The sequence below is a fragment of the Lampris incognitus genome, chromosome 2 (assembly GCF_029633865.1).
Source record: "Lampris incognitus isolate fLamInc1 chromosome 2, fLamInc1.hap2, whole genome shotgun sequence".
Lineage (NCBI taxonomy): Eukaryota > Metazoa > Chordata > Actinopteri > Lampriformes > Lampridae > Lampris > Lampris incognitus.
The window spans coordinates 11,025,200-11,043,886 of record NC_079212.1 but is presented as its reverse complement, the minus strand read 5'-3'; the positions used below and the strand labels follow the sequence as shown (position 1 = coordinate 11,043,886).

Genomic DNA, 18,687 nt, shown 5'->3' with positions numbered 1-18,687 from the left:
TGTGTGTGCAGCCGGAGGGGTGTGTGCATGGTGGTTGTTGCTGGGATGGTGCTGGGGTGGGGGGGTTGTAGGGTGTCAACAGCACAGAATAAGACACGACATCTGTGCTCGGACGCAAAGAAGATTACCGACGTTGAGTTCAAAGCCTTGCAAGAAGGTGTCCCCCCCCCCCCCCCGTTTCTCTCCATAGAGCTAGACACGAGAATAGCCCTTCTCCAAAAAAACACCTGATTTTCCTTCACAGACTGATTGCTTTTGCACTTCCTTAAGCTTGTACTGCAAGTCAACGGGCAGGTTGTCCTACGTAAGAAGATGAGACACCAAAAGACAGCAGGACGGACAACCAGAAACAGGTACAACCTAAGGTACTAACACGGTCTGACACGCCTGGGGGGAGCCAGTTTTTAATTGCCTGCGTGAATTTCACAAACTGCAACCAGCAAAGGTGCCCAGAGATGTACAGACACCTGATCCCTCAGCAGCATCCTACACACAAGCTCAGCTGTGAGACGGGCAGATACTGGGTCTAGACTAGGCAGACCACCTTACAGGCATGGAACCCAGGTTCAAGCGTGTGTGTGTGTGTGCGTGTGCGTGTGTGTGCGTGTGCATTGCAGGGTAGGGGGCATGAATGGTGCTTCAAAACAAAGGGAGTAAACACACACCTGGTTTCACAGTCTTCAGCCGGATGGGTTCCCTAAAGTGGCGGATGACAGCAAGGGTGTCTCGGTTGGTCAGTCCGCTGACCGGCGTGCCGTTGACTTCCAGCAGCACGTCCCCGGGGCCGGGAAACCTTCCGGCGTGGCAAACCATCGCTTCGGACGCTACTTGGCCAAGATGGGGAAACTCTCCCGACTCGGCGCCTCCTCCAACTTCCACCACGGTGCCGAACTCCCCGCCACTCCCCCACGACACGGTGCACTCCTGCACTTTGCTGGACCAGTGCTTCTTCTTCTTCAGTGTTTTGGACATTGTCGACGCCTCGTTTCAAACCCGGAGAGGAGTCCGAGAAGGGGGACCGTCCTCTAATGAGACCAAATCCCAGTATTCCCCTTAGAGCGCAATGGGCTTGAGGAAAACCATTGCGGACTGCGAAGTTGAGGCGGCGCGATCTGCCGTCTTGTCTCGAAACTCCATTCCGTGAAAAGCAGAGTTAATGGGGAAGGAAAAAAGAAAAGAAAAAGAAAAGAAAAGAAAAGAAAACGCTCAGTCTCGGTGAGAAATCCCTCCGCCGGGTCGTTCCAGCATCATCCGTGCAACTGGGATGCGAGACCTGCGTCAGCGCTGGCGCATATGAGGGCGCGTGATCGCCGTGATGCTTCTTCTTCTTCTTCTTCTTCCTTCTTCTTCTTTCTTCGGTTCTACCGCCCGGCTGCACTAAATCACGACGCAACAAAAACGGGACGAAATATCCCGACCTCGTAGTTTACGAGCACTATATATATATATATATATATATAAAAAACCCCAACAACCGTGCGTTCAAAACCCGCACTCAAAATTCAACACGACCGCATTACGCTAAAACAGCAAAAACTTAAAAGAGCGTCATTTTTAGAAACCGCCTCAAAAACGAGTTGGGTAATTTGCCAGAAGAAGATGTCAGGTGTGTGTGTGTGTGTGTGTGCGAGTGTGGCGTAAACACTCGCCGAGTGTCGTGACTTCATTCGGGGGACGACGAACGTACCGCTGGAAACTTTCGCCGGCGGCGCACCTGTTCTGCCCTCCTCCCAGATGACGTCAGCACGACGCGCCTTGGAAACGGCAAAACATACCTGGCCCGGCTGCGAACCGGGCAGCTTGGCTGGCGGTAACCGGAGGACTTGCGCGTTGTTGATGCTGTGTTTTGTTTTTATTCTGTTTTGTGCCACAAACCAAAAGTCCTTGTCAGCGTCGCGCTCCTCCGTGCGGCCTATTCCAGGTTATCCAGAAGCGCGGCTGGGCTTCTCCCTAATCAACTGCGACGCAGCGAGCACGCTAAAACCGTTTTCATAGTGGGCCATTCTCAATAACTTTTTTTTCTTTTTTTTCTTGGGATCATTTCCCGTGGTGATTTCCTGATTGCAGGGGATTTTCTCCAATTAGAGATCGGGACGGCGGTTAAAAGGTCGCCCCCGGAGCCAATGGCGAATGGCGTAGGCGGGTCTCCGCGGATAATCCGCTCAATGGAAGGGCTCGCTTTAAATTACACGGCGTGTCAGATAGGCGGGGTTCCCGCAGATGCGCGTCCGCGCAGCGCTCCCTGCTTTTATCCGGTGGTTTGCCCTTGTGGAGTAATTGGGGGGGGGGGGGGTTGTAAATATGGCGTGTGCATAAACGGCATATGACCTGTCACTCGAAGCACACCTATCTCTCATCTGGCTCCCGTTCCTAGCGACGCTTAGAGTTTGCAGCCATACATCCGTTTGGAGATTATAATCCGTTGCCGGGGTCAAAATGTCGCTCCCACATTAGGGACTCGGGATGATAACACGCGCGCCATTTCTTTCCCTTTGACGCCATCTTGTGGTCGGTACAGAAAAGCGCCGCAATTAATTCTGCTCTTCGTGTCCTTCAGCAAATGCGTGAGATTTTATTTACACAAGCGCGTCTTAAACGCAGTTTACCCGACAATCCCTCTTGTGTGGGCAACATAGACGTGCCAGATTTGCTGCTGAATCTCCCTTTTTTTCGTTTGTGAAAATTGGTTTACAAGAGGGGGGGGGGACACTGTTATCGTATTTGCTTCTTGTCTAATATTAATAATTAACAAGTCTGTAAACTTTGCTGGTGAGCCTGCGTGGTCATCGCCCTTGTAAGCAAGGCAGAGGGACATCCACCTCTGTGTGTTGTATGTGGTCTGTTGATGAACGCTTTTGGTTGTTTTGTCGAATGTCCTCTTTCTTAGGCCCTACTTTCATCTCTTTATTTGACTGTGATGGAGTGGTGAGGTCAGTGAAACGTCATGCTGCCATTTGCCAGGTGGGATAACCAAAACTCCTTTTATTATTATTATTATTATTAATAAATACATGCTGCCAATTTAAGAATATGAGATTTGTACAAGAGTGATTTTCTGTGACGTGGACGTAGAAGTGATTCGATCTGTTGATTCAATGTTTTAATCGTTCAGATGTGAGAACTCTTAGCTACCAGCTGTCCCCTATGGATGTACAGAAAACATGTGGCAACACCACCTCGAATCCCATGTGCGGTGAGTTTCTAAGTGTGGCCCTTATGCAACTTTCCTTTCCTTCTGAACTCTACGTCTGGTTTGTTTGGGTATAATTAGACCTATTAACACCATCACACACGTTTTCTTCCATCTCAGTGTATTTACTTTGCTCGTTACATGGCATTAAAATGACGGAGAGATGCAGCCTTATATAGCAAAATTGCTGTGGCCCGGACCCGTCCCACACCGACATTTTCATCCGGCCCACATACCACGTGGAATGATGGCACTTGGGCGGTCTGCTCCTGTTTGCCAGATCTGGGCCAGAACCGAGCCATAGCAATGCCGCATGTGCCACATATGTGCCAAAGGTGGCCCATATTTGTTTTGTGATATTTGGGCCATATTCACCATTTACCACACGGGCCACTTCAGGGTCACATCCAGATCACATGTCGCTGAGAGCACCACATCTTTGCCAAAAAAGGCCCACGTTTGATTTGGCATATTTGGGCCATATTTGCTATTTAGGCTCACATCCATTTTGTTGGGGCCAGAAAAAGGCCGTCGGTGCTGCATCATTGTCTGAAGTGGCCCACATCCGGATGCTATCTGGGTTTCTGAACTTGCTTTTAGCTGCTCCCTCACCTTCCTTTTCTCTCTTCTTTTGCCATTTAGATGAGGAGGCGTCAGGTCCACTGGCTGAAATAATCATCCCTTCCCTGTTGGCTCTCAGCACGGTGGTGGTGGTGGCCCTCATTTTTTGCAGTCTCCTCAGGAACAGAATAACGGCACCCGTCTCTGCCCCAGCACACGGTACGATTGATCCGATGCGAACTCGCCATACTAAGCCGTGACAGTTTTAAATATCGCAGCATTTCTCCTGAATCACAATGTTAAAGCACAACGAACAGATGCTGTTACGAGGTTTGGCACACTGACTTGTGTGTTTAAGTAAGAATTGTTTGGATGTTTACTCACGGGAGCATGTGTGTGGTTTAAGCTCTTTGTAGCACATGGGATTAAATGCATTCCACCGATCGTTTTCTCTGCGTCGTTGCAGTTCTCCCTTTTTGCTGTTGATATGCGGATGGAGCTGTAAAAACTGTAATATCGAATTGCAGCGTTTATGATATCACGATATTTGAAAAATTGCAATATGTGTCGAACCATCAGGAAAATATGGTAATATCTAATCAGGAGGTACCTGCCAATTCCCGGCCCTAGCAAATGGACAAACTGAAGTAAGAAGTTAAGATGCGCTTTATTAGTTCCTGTGGGGAAATTCATCCTGTGCATTTAACCCATCCTGACATCCTGGGCAGCCGCCGTGCAGCGCCTGGGGACCAACTCCAAGTTCTTCTCTCCATTGCCTTGCTCAGGGGCACATTAACCCTAACATGCATGTCTTTTTGGTGGTGGGGGAAACCGGAGCACCCGGAGGAGACCCACGCAGACACGGGGAGAACGTACAAACTCCACACGGAAAGGGCCTGGGGTTCAAACCCAGGACCTTCTTGCTGTGAGGCCATAGTGGGCCAGGAAGTGTGAATCCTCAGTGTGGAGGCACCAGACACCCTATGAAAAACCGATATCTGGTGTACAGTTGTTTGCAATAAAGGATTACAGACTTTTCTTTTTATTGTTACTTATCTTTACAGGCCAGCGGTCTGTCTCCCTGAGCGCAGACTCCAAGGTCTGTCCCGAGGCCCAGGAGGCTCTGCAGCCCTGGCAGCTTCCTGCAGAATATGCTCTGGAGGGACTGCAGTTCTGGCAGTCGGGCCGCTACGGCCCCATTTGTAACGGCCGACTGAAGAAAGAGGGCACCTCTCAGGCAGTGGTGGTGAAGTTGCTTCGAGGTATGGATTTGTTTCTCGTGGGTCCCCCCCCCCCCCCTCCGTATGTGGTCTTACGGCAGAGGTGGCCTCTTAACATGCAGTTCCCCTCCTTCATTCCCAGATCAGGTCTCTCCTTCATAAGATAATCTAAATCAAAATGACACTGACTGTATGAGGGGAGACGTGGAATATCTGAGGTTGCCTCCAGCTTGGTCAGGGGTCCCTGCGGACACAGTTGGCCGTGTCTGCGAGTGGGAAGCCGGACGTGGGTGTGTGTCCTGGTCGCTGCACTAGCGCCTCCTCTGGTTGGTCAGGGGGGAGAGGGGGAACTGGGGAGAATAGCGTGACCCTCCCGCGCGCTACGTCCCCCCGGCGAAACTCCTCACTGTCAGGTGAAAAGAAGCAGCTGGCGACTCCACATGTATGGGAGGAGGCATGTGGTAGTCTGCAGCCCTCCCCGGATCGGCAGAGGGGGGCGGAGCAGCGACCGGGACGGCTCGGAAGAGCGGGGCCGGATACAGCTGGGTAGAAAAAGGGGGCAAAAAACCCCCAAAAAGAATCACCATCCACCAGAAGGGTGTTGAGCTTCAGCTGTGGGTGAAGTCTACCGTACTGTCACTCGGGGGTTTTACGGGAGGACGGGATCTTCATCCGCACCTGGAAGACGCAGCACAAAATAAGACACGCAAAGCAACGTCGGATAAACACGGCAAATTAAAAAATACTGAATCTGGAGACCTTCCGCCCCTTTTGTCCTTCCCCCCCCCGTGCAGATGGGCCCGATCAGCCTGAGGCGAAGGAGTTTATGGAGTGGGTCCTCTTCCACGCCACCGTGTGTAAACACGAGAAGGTGGTGAGGATGCTGTACTGTCAGACCCAACGCCGGCCCATGTACATGGTCTTGGAGGCCTGCAGTCCAGGGAACCTGCTGCACTTCCTCTGGACCCTCAGAAATGTAAGAGCGCAGCCTTAAATTTACAAAACCTTTGCAAAAACATAAAAACAAATGCACCAGACGGGGCCGGCGATACCCGGTCCCCGGTCTCGGTTCAGTGCAGGAGGAATGATTCTGTCTTCCAGAGGGATCCGGATGACGAGGACCTGTCGCGCCATTTCTCCGAGATGTCCGTGTTTCTGGTTGCAAAACAGGCGGCCGCCGGCCTGGTGAGGGTCTCTCCTACTGTACCACTTGTGACTCCTCAACAACCCCCTGCGCTAAAACCAGCTCCCCTTCAGTTGTGTGTCGTGTCTTTAAAGAAGTTACCATAGTAACGCTGCTCTAATGATGCTGAATATCTTAAACTTTAACTTCTATAGCAATGTGGTTATTAATTTACTTATTGATTGATTGATTTTCTATGCTACGCTTTAAATACCCGAGTCATACATGAGTCGAATAGATATGATTGAACTCTGATGACTCGTAGTTATTGAGTCGTGTGTGACTCAGACAGGGGCTTTTCTATATCTCTGGTTGCTTCCTCCTCATCATAGTGTGTGTTGTTGAATATAATCTCTGTCAGACACTGCATGGGATCAATTAACAGATCACCTTGCGCCAAATATAAGTTGTTTTGAGTCGTTTGTGTCGCAGGGGAGTAATTAGCGTTCACACTTGGATATAAAGTGAATGTCGATTGTCCTGCTGGGTAACATCACCATTAGTGAAGGTGGCACGACATTCGATAATCACCTTCTAGTCCATTTTTCCCCCCACCTTTTTCTCCCCAGTTGTATCCAGCCGGCGGCACGGCGGCACGGTGGTTAGCGCGGTCGCCTCACAGCAGGAAGGTGCTGGGTTCGAGCCCCGGGGTAGTCCAACCTTGGGGAGTCGTCCTCTGTGTGGAGTTTGCATGTTCTCCCCGTGTCCATGTGGGTTTCCTCCGGGGGCTCCGGTTTCCTCCCACAGTCCAAAGTCATGTAGGTCAGGTGAATCGGCCGTACGAAATTGTCCCTAGCTGTGTGTGTGTGTGTGTGTGTGTGTGTGTGTGTGTGTGTGTGTGTGTGTGTGTGTGTGTGTGTGTGTGTGTGTGTGTGTGTGTGTGGGCCCTGTAATGGCCTGGCGGCCTGTCCAGGGTGTCTCCCCGCCTGCCGCCCAGTGACTGCCGGGATAGGCTCCATCATCCCCGTGACCCTGAGAAGCAGGAGAAGCGGGTATGGATGGATGTATCCATCCCATTCCCCCACTCTTCCGAGCCGTCCCGGTCGCTGCTCCACCCCCCTCCGCCCATCCGGGGAGGGCTGCAGACTACCACACGCCTCCTCCGATGCATGTGGAGTCACCAGCCGCTTCTTTTCACCTGACAGTGAGGAGTTTCGCCAGGGGGACGTAGCGCGTGGGAAGATCACACTATTCCCCCCAATTCCCCCAAAAAGGGGCTCTGACCGACCAGAGGAGGCGCTAGTGCAGCGACCAGGACACACACCCACATCCGGCTTCCCACCCGCAGACACGGCCAATTGTGTCTGTAGAGACGCCCGACCAAGCCGGAGGTAACACGGGGATTCGAACCGGCGGTCCCCGTGTCGGTAAGCAACGGAATAGACCGCCACGCCACCCGGACGCCCCCTGTTCAGTGTTAACAGCTAATTACCGTACATACCTGTGACACAAACGATTCAAATAACGTGTTTAGTACAATGTGTGGACTTGTTTCTTTTTCATCCATTTAGTTTCTGATGTTGATAAAATTCCCCATCACATTACAACGAACGACCAGGAAGCAAACTGAAGACATAGAAAAGCCCCCCCCCACCCCAACTCATAGCTCAGTTACTACATCTGCTCTACTTCTCATTCATCCGTGTCTTCCTGTGCAGAGAGTGACCGGTGATTTAAAGGGCTGTCTTCCTTCCTGCCTCAGGACTATTTGATGTCGGAGCACAGGCTGGTGCACGGCGACGTTGCAGCCAGGAACATCCTGATGGGCCCGGGCCTCTCCGCCAGGGTGTCCGGCTTGTGTGTGGCCTTCGCCGGGCGTCGGGCCGGCTCGGCGGCGAGGCGGAGGGCGGCGGAGGCGCCTCTCAAATGGCAGGCTCCGGAGAGGCTCCTGAAGCAGCCCGCTATAGACAGGAGTGACGTGTGAGGGGGGAAATGTTGTACATTTATCAGAAACCGTATTCTCATAACCCACAAGACACTCAGAGTGTGCCTACATATACATTTGGTGTGGTAATTGCATAAATACTATATATATATATATATACATATACATATACATATACATATATATGTGTGTATGTATATATATAAACACATATATACATACACATACACATATACATACATATACATACATACATATATACACACATATATACATATACATATACATACACACACACACACACACACATATATATATATATACATATACATACTGTTAAGGGAATTGTTCTTTGTGCATGTTGATGTTGTGTAGCCGTATTTATTCATGCTCGACATTTTTCCTCCTAGATGGTCATTTGGGATCTTGCTCTATGAGATGATCACCTTAGGTATCGTATTGACGTCTGCTCTCGTTAATCCTCAGTATCACATGGGCAAATATTTTATAAACCACAATTAATTCTTAAGTGGTTAGCGCGGTGGCCTCACAGCAAGAAGGTCCTGGGTTCGAGCCCCGGGGGTAGTCCAACCTTTGGGGGGTCGTCCTGGGGTCGTCCTCTGTGTGGAGTTTGCATGTTCTCCCCGTGTCTGTGTGGGTTTCCTCCCACAGTCCAAAGACACGTAGGTCAGGTGAATCGGCCCTACTAAATTGTCCCTAGGTATGAATGTGTGTGTGTGTGTGTGTGTGTGTGTGTGTGTGTGTGTGTGTGTGTGTGTGTGTGTGTGTGGGCCCTGTGATGGTCTGGTGGCCTGTCCAGGGTGTCTCCCCGCCTGCCTCCCAATGACTGCTGGGATAGGCTCCAGCATCCCCGCAACCCTGGGAGCAGGATAAGCGGTTCAGATAATGGATGGATGGATGGATGGATGGATGGATGGATGGATGGATGGCTGGATGGATGGATGGCTGGATGGATGGATGGATGGATGGATGGATGGACCATTAATTCTGCATATGTATATTCCAATGGTTTTATTTATGCTCTTGATCGTTTTTATCTCGGGTAATAAGCTCGTTTCTGATCTCTCATCATCAGCGTTAGACCTGGACCAGTTGTTGGGTTGTCTGCTATGAAAGCGACGTTTCTTTCCATCCTTTCTGCAAAGTTGTTGTCAGGATTTGCTCGTATCGTGACTTCTCTTTTTTCAACCCCAGGCTCTCCTCCATATCCCGAGCTGGAGCCTTCGTCCTTGCTGTCGTATCTGCAGAGTTCCCACCGAATGGCGAGACCAGAGAACTGTGGAGGACCCCTGTAAGTTAACATTGTACCCCCTTACACATGAGTAAGTGCCCTACTTGTGAATATTCTACAGGCTTGTGCTGATCACAACTGTCAGCCCATGAGCAAATGCTCTCTCGTGTTATCGCTCAAACAAGTCTTTTTTCCTCCCGCCTCATCTCCACATATCTAACTCGCTACTACTTCTCCGCCCGTGTACTCAGGTATGACCTGATGAAGTACTGCTGGGCTTGGAGCTTCAAGGACCGGCCTGCATTCTCGGCCATCGTAAAGCTGTTGGAGTCCTACATGTACCTGGCTGCTACTAATGCTCTCCGTGTCCCTGACGCCATGGACGTCTTTGACTACAACAAGAGGGCAGGGCTGCACCCTTAAGCACACGCAAGCAGGCGTAGCAAACGCCAACCAAGATGACGAAGGAATAAAAAAAACGTCATAAAAAAACCCTACAAATTCAATTTAATTCACTTCGAAACTTTATTGCGGACTCGGGGTCCATAACAGACAAAGACAAATAGGTAAAGGACAAACCCCAGACAATGCAAAGAGTAAACATAATAAAATAACACCAGTGGAACAAGCCAGTGTGTTATAAGCTATACCAGCGGTCCCACTGCCGGGACTGGTAGTGTGTGGAACTGAATCTTATATTAGCTAAACTCTTGATGATTACATTATTAGAGTCATTGAGCCGGCAAATAAATCTATACATGAGCTTTCTTAGAAGAGCCTGAGAGGTACTGACTCCTGCAGCCACAAACATTTCACTTGCACTACACCATCCAGGTCTTTTTGGTAGTGTTCTCATAACATCATTATAAGCTACTCGAAGCCTCTGTAAGCTTGCCTTTTTTATAGTTTGACCACAGGGGTGCAGTATAGAGTGGTGTACAATATGTAGTTTGACCACAGGGCGCAGTATAGAGTGGTGTACAATATGTAGTTTGACCACAAGGATGCAGTATAGAGTAGTGTACAATATGTAGTTTGACCACAGGGGTGCAGTATAGAGTGGTGTACAATATGTAGTTTGACCACAGGGGTGCAGTATAGAGTGGTGTACAATATGTAGTTTGACCACAGGGGTGCAGTATAGAGTCTTGTACAATATGTTGTTTGACCACAGGGGTGCAGTATAGAGTGGTGTACAATATGTAGTTTGACCACAGGGGCGCAGTATAGAGTGGTGTACAATATGTAGTTTGACCACAGGGGTGCAGTATAGAGTGGTGTACAATATGTAGTTTGACCACAGGGGCGCAGTATAGAGTCTTGTACAATATGTAGTTTGACCACAGGGGTGCAGTATAGAGTGGTGTACAATATGTAGTTTGACCACAGGGGCGCAGTATAGAGTGGTGTACAATATGTAGTTTGACCACAGGGGTGCAGTATAGAGTGGTGTACAATACGTAGTTTGACCACAGGGGTGCAGTATAGAGTGGTGTACAATATGTAGTTTGACCACAGGGGTGCAGTATAGAGTGGTGTACAATATGTAGTTTGACCACAGGGGAGGCAGTATAGAGTCTTGTACAATATGTAGTTTGACCACAGGGGGGCAGTATAGAGTGTTGTACAATATGCTCTATCATCATCGTCTGTCATTTGTTCAGTAATATAGTGCCCAAGATATTTCACCTTATTACACACCACAGGATTATTATCAGACAATTCAAAATCAGGAAATTTTAGATGATTGACATCTTTGGTTCTGCAGATCGTGACAGCACTCTTACTAGCATTGTATCTGATATCATGCTGCACACACAGAACATATATCAAGGAGCTGCTGGAGACCGGCGCTACAGGGACTAAGAATGACAAGGTCATCTGCATACATAATAGGGTTCACCAAGCTATTACCCATCATGCATCCAGTGTTACAGGCTTTCAGCTGCTTGGACAAATCATCAATATATAGATTGTAGAGAACTGGAGGCAGAAGTCCCCCTTGTCTGATACCATTGCTAACCCCAAAATGGGGCTGAAACACTATTACCCCATTTCACCTGCATAGTCTGGTGGGCATACCAATAAGCCAGGATTCTCACAATGTATTTAGGCACCCTTCTTTGACTCAATTTAACAAACAACTTTCTGTGATTAACCCGATGAAAAGCTTTAGAAGCATCAATAAAACACGTAAGAACCGATGAGTTTTGGCCTCTGTATTTGTTAATAATTTCCTTTAAGGCGTATATACATAAGTCAGTGCCATGTTTAGCTTTAAAACCAAACTGGTTATCCGTGTAGCTGATAAACTCATACACTCTATCCAGCAGGATTCTTTCTAGGACTTCTGACAGTATGCTGGCTAGAGCTATAGGCCTGTAGGTATCTAGGCTGCGTACTTTACCAGCTTTGTCCTTAATGACCGGCACTAACAGTACAGACAACACCGAGTCTGGTAACAAGCCATGGACCATAAAGCCAGTAAAACAGACAGCAAGGAGAGGAGCTATCCTCGGACCGGCGTATTTAAGGTGTTCAGCAGTAACATGATCTAAACCACTTGCCTTGTTAACAGACAGCTTGTTTGTAGCTCGGTACACCTCGTGTGACATCATCACCATTGAATCATCACTCTCAGTATTGCCCACCTTATACAGATCACTGTGGACACAGTTGGATAAGGTACTATAATGCTGTCGCCATAACTCAGCAGTATTGTCTGTACCAGAGATACCATCAACCGTGCATGGTAGAGATGTTTTATAGTTGCTGAGGGCTCTCACTTCTTTCCTAAAATTAGCAGGATCCTCTCCTAGCAGCTTCTTAGCCCTGGAATCTGCCCTCGTGGCTTGCTCGTTTTTACAGATGGAGCGAACGGCGCACTTGTATCTCGCATCAGTGAGCTTCTTGGGTTCAAGCTCAGGCCCTTGTCTGGGTTTGCCTGCCGTAGCCCATGATTTAAAGGCTTCACGGGCTTCTTCATGATACCCAGCCACATACTTCTTCCAACCAGGCCTGACGTTGTGTGTCTTATTTTTATACTCATAGTAGAGCTTACTGCCTTCATACAGAGCACTCCGCCAACCCCCACATGTGGAGGTTTGATGGGGTAGGCAGGACATCATACATGTAACACAACAGAAGCTTGATACGGTGTCCTTCCATGCTCCAGGCCTGTAGTCATTCATTCCTGTGATGGAGGGTTTCTTCGGGACTGGGATGATGGTGGAGCATTTGAAGCAGGAGCGGATTTCACAACAGCTCCAGGGGTCTGCTGAAGATCTGCATGAAGATTGGAGCCCGTTAGTCAGCAGTGGCTTTAAGACAGGAGGGGGAGACACCACCTGGGCTCGGCGCTTTCCTGAATGTATAAAGGTGACTATGCACAGTGGTATCTTGATGTTAAACAGCAATACATAAAGAAATATTGAAAATGTAAAGTAGATATATTTGTTTCACCTTGATAGGTGTCTCCTGTCTGGGAGCTCGTTGGCGTTGATCTGACAGGACCTCTCTCAAAAATTGTGGATGATTTCCAGTATATTCTAACAGCCAGCGATTACTGTTCAAAATGGGCCGAGGCCTTCCCGTTAACGACAAAATCGGCAGCTGAAGTCGGGCGCCATATTTATTCATAGACACGGTTGTCCCAAAAGACTCCTCTCTGACCAGAGAGGAGAGTTTGTGGGTGAAGTATGTGCATTTTTTAAATACTGTTGTAGTAAACACAATTCCAGAGATCATTCCTTTCTGCTTGGGTTGTATTTTTTTTATTTTTTTACAGTAACAGTTTGTTTTTTTTAAATTTCAGCTCAACGACAGCCTCTGTAATATCGTGGGTACTGGAAGTGTCAAAGCTGCCTACCTCCCCCAAACCAATGGCCGGGATGGGTTAAGTAGAGGTTTGTGACGAGCTTGTGTCATTAAATTACCTTTAACATTCTGCTGTGATTTCAGGGGAAGGAACCGTGTTGCTTTTTAACCATGGATCATCGATATCATCCACATAGTCAGTCTTATTACTATTCATTATTGATATGGATCATATGAAATACATATGATCCATATCAATATGTTATGCAGTGCATGGCTGGAGCAAGAAATTTGGAATTATTTCTGAGAGGCTCAATTTTCTGTTTGTATTTGAGTCTTGCCCTCCTTATTGTACAGCTCTGACAGCAGCAGAGCGGCAGGGGCGGCCTCCCGGACGCCACGTTGTTTTCATTCAGGTCAAAGGTGCACAGCACCACAAAGCAACCCCCCGTTTCTTCTGATGTGCGGGCAGGAGGCAGTCCCCCCCCCGTCCCCCACCCCACCCCACCCCCACCCCCACGAGGTTCCTGTTGACATGCCGGTCAGTTTATTTCCGGAGTGCTTTAAAAAGTGATGGTAACGAGCTGTGGCAAGACGAGTACATGCTCCTCGCCAGACAGAGCTACGCCACAGGATATATAGTCGAATTCATTTGCAAATCTCTTTTTTTTTTCCTTAGTTGCCGTATCCAACATAAATTGCACGTAGAAGTTGAAACGGTTATTTTGTTAATCAACCATTAAACTACTAAGTTAGCTGCTAAAACAATGTTTCAAGGTCTTGTGCTCATTTCCAGAAATGTATTCTCGGATTCTATATTTTATTTTAACCTGGATTATTATTGGTAATATTGTTTCCTGAAAATGTGATGAACTAAATATATATATACATACATACACACACACACACGCACACACACACATATATATATAGTAACAGCACAAATTTAAAGCATTTGGTATAATTGAAACGACAGCATTGATAAACCCTGGTCCCGCCTATAGCTTAGCTATTTAATAAGTCAGAACTGCTTCAGGTTTGCCTTTTCCGACCCTGTGACCCAGTTTTAAATATCCAATACAAGTGAGTCATGCATGTTAAGTTAACACATTGTAACGTGCATGGATAAGTAGACACATTGGCCCTTGACTAACGGGTCGGGCCCTTTAGTCGACTGGTTAACGTTGTCGCTTGCGGAGTTGGAGACACGGGTTAGTGTCCCGGCTGTGGCGACGGTCTTCCAGACTGCCCCCCTAATTCGCTATAAAATAAGTCATCCAAAGACGTCCGTACGATCCGTGGCCGTTATTTCATTGGACCAGTGTGGCTACGGTATACGTGTGATGTGAGTGGCAAAGGAGATTTAGGGGTGGGGGGGGTGTTAGACATTGTAGAGCTGACACAGGGCACAGAGGCAGAATCCATTCACAACAGTTGGAGGCAGTGCTTTCGCACAGCGGGATTAGATGATGAGTTTTTGGGGAAGCCCCTCATCAGCATCGCCACAGATGGGGCTTCAGTTCTCACAGGCAAAACCACTGGAGTCACTGCAAGGCTTAAGCGTGACTTTCCAGTTATCCAGTCCATACATTGTTTGGCCCGCCGCCTTGAATTGGCTGTTCATGATTCTCTGAAAGTGGTCGCTGGATTTGGTCATTTCGAGTTTTTCATTGCCCAGCTGTATTCTTTGTATCACCAGTCTGCAAAGGATGTGAGTTTGCTTGAGGAAGCAGCTGCAAATCTAGATATGCAAATTTTGAGAATTGGACAGATATTCACCAGTAGTAGTAGTTTCAATACTGTAAAGGCAGTCTGGAATAACGACCCCGCTTCAGTGCTCCACTTCAAACCCGCAAGCGAGGATGCATCGCGCAATGACGCCGAGAGCAAGAAATTCCTGGCGCTGTACAAACACCTCACAAACTCTGGGTTTTTACTTGATCCGGCTTGCATGAAAGACCTACTCCGTGAGCTACGGGGCCTGTCACTGAAATGTCAGCAAGGAGACGTCACTCTAGTGGATGCCAGTCGCCACATTCTGCAGTCTATTGATACACTGAAAGCAATGGAAGCGAGTGGAGGTAAACCCACACAGAAGGCCCAACAGTGCACGTCTCTGGGGCTGTTTAAAGATGTTCAGCTAGTTAAGGGCACGGGCAAGATTAACCGAAATCAGTTTTACCAATCTGTGATCGACAATCTCACAAGGCGAATGTCAGAATCAGACCTCCTACAGATGGCTGAAAGCCCAGGACAAGAACTTTTGGCCACGGGATCGGAACGCTTTGATTCTGTGTGGAGAAAACGAAGTACGGGCACTTGCTAAAATGCTTGGTGAACCAGCCAGAGAGGCGGTCCAGGACTTCCGAGACTGGAAGTCACAAGACAAGAGCACCAGGCAAAACTTTGTACAGTGAGTAGAACGTACTGGAGCGAATCCAGGGGGCAGCCCGGGAACCGTCGCCACAGCCGGGACGCGAACCCTCGTCTCCCACACCGCAAGCGACAACGTTAACCAGTCGACTAAAAGGCTCTGACCCGTTAGCCAAGGGCCAACTTGTATACTTGTCCATGCACGTTACACTACCTTCCCACTTCAGCTTTTGCTGGATATTAATGGACCCCCCCCCCCCGGTTGGAGAGTTTCGACCCAATGCCCTTTATCACATCTTGGATTAAGGCAGGTCATCGCCCGTCCACATCACGGATTTCTGGACGAACAGCAAAGGCAGCTGACCCCAGGCCTCTGTGGTCGATTCTGTGTTAAGGTGAGGCACGCTGTTCCCCATGTGTTGTGGCTGGGTTGTTTAGGTCTACGTGACCCTCCATGTCGTAATTGAACGGAGGAATTATGGCGTCCTTCTGTAGCCTGCGACGGGCAACTTTACCCGTTGTTTATGTGCTCGATTGTAGGCAGCCTGATGTGCTTTGTTTGTAGCCTATTTTATATAGAGGGAGGACAAGAGTATATATTTATATAGCCTAGACCAGTGGTTCTCAACCTTTTTGGGGTCCTGGACCCCCTGCGTATTTTTGATCTACCCTGAGGACCCCTCCACCTGATCTTGGGGGAGGGGGGTTGCAATTTGTAGAAACAGTAGAAACTGCATTTTAAATTGCATTATAGCATTTATTCACTCTTTGGGGCAAAAATAAGAGCTTTCAGTTGTAACTTAGATATAGTTAACAAAACAGAGTTCTTATGCAGTAACTTTCAGATATATGTAACAAAACAGAGTTCTTATGCAGTAACTTTCAGATATATGTAACAAAACAGAATATGTATTCAGTAACTTTCAGATATATGTAACAAAACAGAGTTCTTATGCAGTAACTTTCAGATATATGTAACAAAACAGAGTTCTTATGCAGTAACTTTCAGATATACACTACCGTTCAAAAGTTTGGGATCACATTGAAATGTCCATATTTTTGAAGGAAAAGCACTGTACTTTTCAATGAAGATAACTTTAAACTAGTCTTAACTTTAAAGAAATACACTCTATACATTGCTAATGTGGTAAATGACTATTCTAGCTGCAAATGTCTGGTTTTGGTGCAATATCTACGTAGGTGTATAGAGGCCCATTTCAAGCAACTATCACTCCAGTGTTCTAATGGTACAATGTGTTTGCTCATTGGCTCAGAAGGCTAATTGATGATTAGAAAACCCTTGTGCAATCATGTTCACACATCTGAAAACAGTTTAGCTCGTTACAGAAGCTACAAAACTGACCTTCCTTTGAGCAGATTGAGTTTCTGGAGCATCACATTTGAGGGGTCAATTAAACGCTCAAAATGGCCAGAAAAAGAGAACTTTCATCTGAAACTCGACAGTCTATTCTTGTTCTTAGAAATGAAGGCTATTCCATGCGAGAAATTGCTAAGAAATTGAAGATTTCCTACACCGGTGTGTACTACTCCCTTCAGAGGACAGCACAAACAGGCTCTAACCAGAGTAGAAAAAGAAGTGGGAGGCCGCGTTGCACAACTGAGCAAGAAGATAAGTACATTAGAGTCTCTAGTTTGAGAAACAGACGCCTCACAGGTCCCCAACTGGCATCTTCATTAAATAGTACCCGCAAAACACCAGTGTCAACATCTACAGTGAAGAGGCGGCTGCGGGATTCTGGGCTTCAGGGCAGAGTGGCAAAGAAAAAGCCATATCTGAGACTGACCAATAAAAGAAAAAGATTAAGATGGGCAAAAGAACACAGACATTGGACAGAGGAAGACTGGAAAAAAGTGTTGTGGACGGATGAATCCAAGTTTGAGGTGTTTGGATCACAAAGAAGAACGTTTGTGAGACGCAGAACAAATGAAAAGATGCTGGAAGAATGCCTGACGCCATCTGTTAAGCATGGTGGAGGTAATGTGATGGTCTGGGGTTGCTTTGGTGCTGGTAAGGTGGGAGATTTGTACAGGGTAAAAGGGATTCTGAATAAGGAAGGCTATCACTCCATTTTGCAACGCCATGCCATACCCAGTGGACAGCGCTTGATTGGAGCCAATTTCATCCTACAACAGGACAATGACCCTAAACACACCTCCAAATTGTGCAAGAACTATTTAGAGCAGAAGCAGGCAGCTGGTATTCTATCGGTAATGGAGTGGCCAGCGCAGTCACCAGATCTGAACCCCATTGAGCTGTTGTGGGAGCAGCTTGACCGTATGGTACGCAAGAAGTGCCCATCCAACCAATCCAACTTGTGGGAGCTGCTTCTGGAAGCGGCTCGGGTTGCAATTTCTCCAGATTACCTCAACAAATTAACAGCTAGAATGCCAAAGGTCTGCAATGCTGTAATTGCTGCAAATGGAGGATTCTTTGACGAAAGCAAAGTTTGATGTAAAAAAAATCTTATTTCAAATACAAATCATTATTTCTAACCTTGTCAATGTCTTGACTCTATTTTCTATTCATTTCACAACATATGGTGGTGAATAAGTGTGAATTTTCATGGAAAACAAAAAATTGTTTGGGTGATCCCAAACTTTTGAACGGTAGTGTATGTAACAAAACAGAGTTCTTATGCAGTAACTTTCAGATATATGTAACAAAACAGAATATGTATTCAGTAACTTTCAGATATATGTAACAACAGCATTTTTATGCAGTAACTTTTAACAATGCAAACGGGAGCGAGATCTCTTATTAAAATACAATAAATTACACTTGTGAAACAGATGTAATTAGAGAAAAAAGTCCCGCTACCCTTTATAGTTTAGGTAGATAAAGGTCTCAGTCACATTTGAGTAAAATAATCCTATTTCTATAAATGTCATAGGATCTTTTTTTTAAAGATATTTTATTTTCACGGACCCCTTGCAATTACACCACGGACCACTAGGGGTCCGCGGACCCCCGGTTGAGAAACACTGGCCTAGAGTATGTGTTGGCATAAAGCAAGTAGGCCGTACACTTGCAGCTGCTGTGTCTTTGTAAGTCCTCTTTTTGAGGCACGCACAAGCGCCCCCCGTCGGTGATAAAAAATACAAAAAGTGGTCTCCCCCGAAGGCCGCGGTATAGTTCGAACACTGCCTTTTATTTATATTCTATTTATATGTTTTGCACGTATCATG

General features: G+C 47.4%; 2 protein-coding genes across 3 annotated transcripts in view; one reads left to right on the top strand and one right to left on the bottom strand.

Annotated features, from left to right (window-relative positions):
* The window catches only part of LOC130108432 (membrane-associated guanylate kinase, WW and PDZ domain-containing protein 3-like), a 160,702-nt gene extending 159,727 nt beyond the window's left edge, over positions 1–975 (bottom strand). The window contains 1 exon segment of the mRNA XM_056275346.1: positions 666–975. Within this exon segment, the coding sequence (XP_056131321.1) occupies positions 666–972 (307 nt within the window). The 5' untranslated portion in view covers positions 973–975.
* Positions 976–1,159: 184 nt separating this feature from the next.
* si:ch73-206d17.1 (tyrosine-protein kinase STYK1) lies at positions 1,160–10,227 on the top strand. 2 transcript variants are annotated; one of them, XM_056275347.1, is made up of 11 exons: positions 1,160–1,215; positions 2,888–2,961; positions 3,113–3,193; positions 3,833–3,970; positions 4,816–5,013; positions 5,766–5,947; positions 6,073–6,156; positions 7,857–8,074; positions 8,450–8,490; positions 9,255–9,351; positions 9,543–10,225. In XM_056275347.1, exons 3-11 carry the CDS (start codon positions 3,145–3,147, stop codon positions 9,712–9,714), a joined length of 1,179 nt encoding a protein of 392 aa, XP_056131322.1. In that variant the 5' UTR covers positions 1,160–1,215; positions 2,888–2,961; positions 3,113–3,144; the 3' UTR covers positions 9,715–10,225. The 2 variants fall into 2 exon arrangements, with proteins under 2 accessions (XP_056131322.1, XP_056131324.1); XM_056275349.1 differs by lacking the exons at positions 1,160–1,215; positions 6,073–6,156 and having other exon boundaries at positions 2,730–2,961; positions 9,543–10,227.
* The last annotated feature ends 8,460 nt before the right edge of the window (positions 10,228–18,687 follow it).

Bases quoted from the DNA above. Each gene is read 5' to 3' on its own strand.
- si:ch73-206d17.1 (XM_056275347.1), top strand. From the start codon at position 3,145: ATGGATGTACAGAAAACATGTGGCAACACCACCTCGAATCCCATGTGC. The intron at 3,194-3,832 runs GTGAGTTTCTAA...TTTGCCATTTAG, and splicing joins CACCTCGAATCCCATGTGCG to ATGAGGAGGCGTCAGGTCCA. The intron at 5,014-5,765 runs GTATGGATTTGT...CCCCCCGTGCAG, and splicing joins GGTGGTGAAGTTGCTTCGAG to ATGGGCCCGATCAGCCTGAG.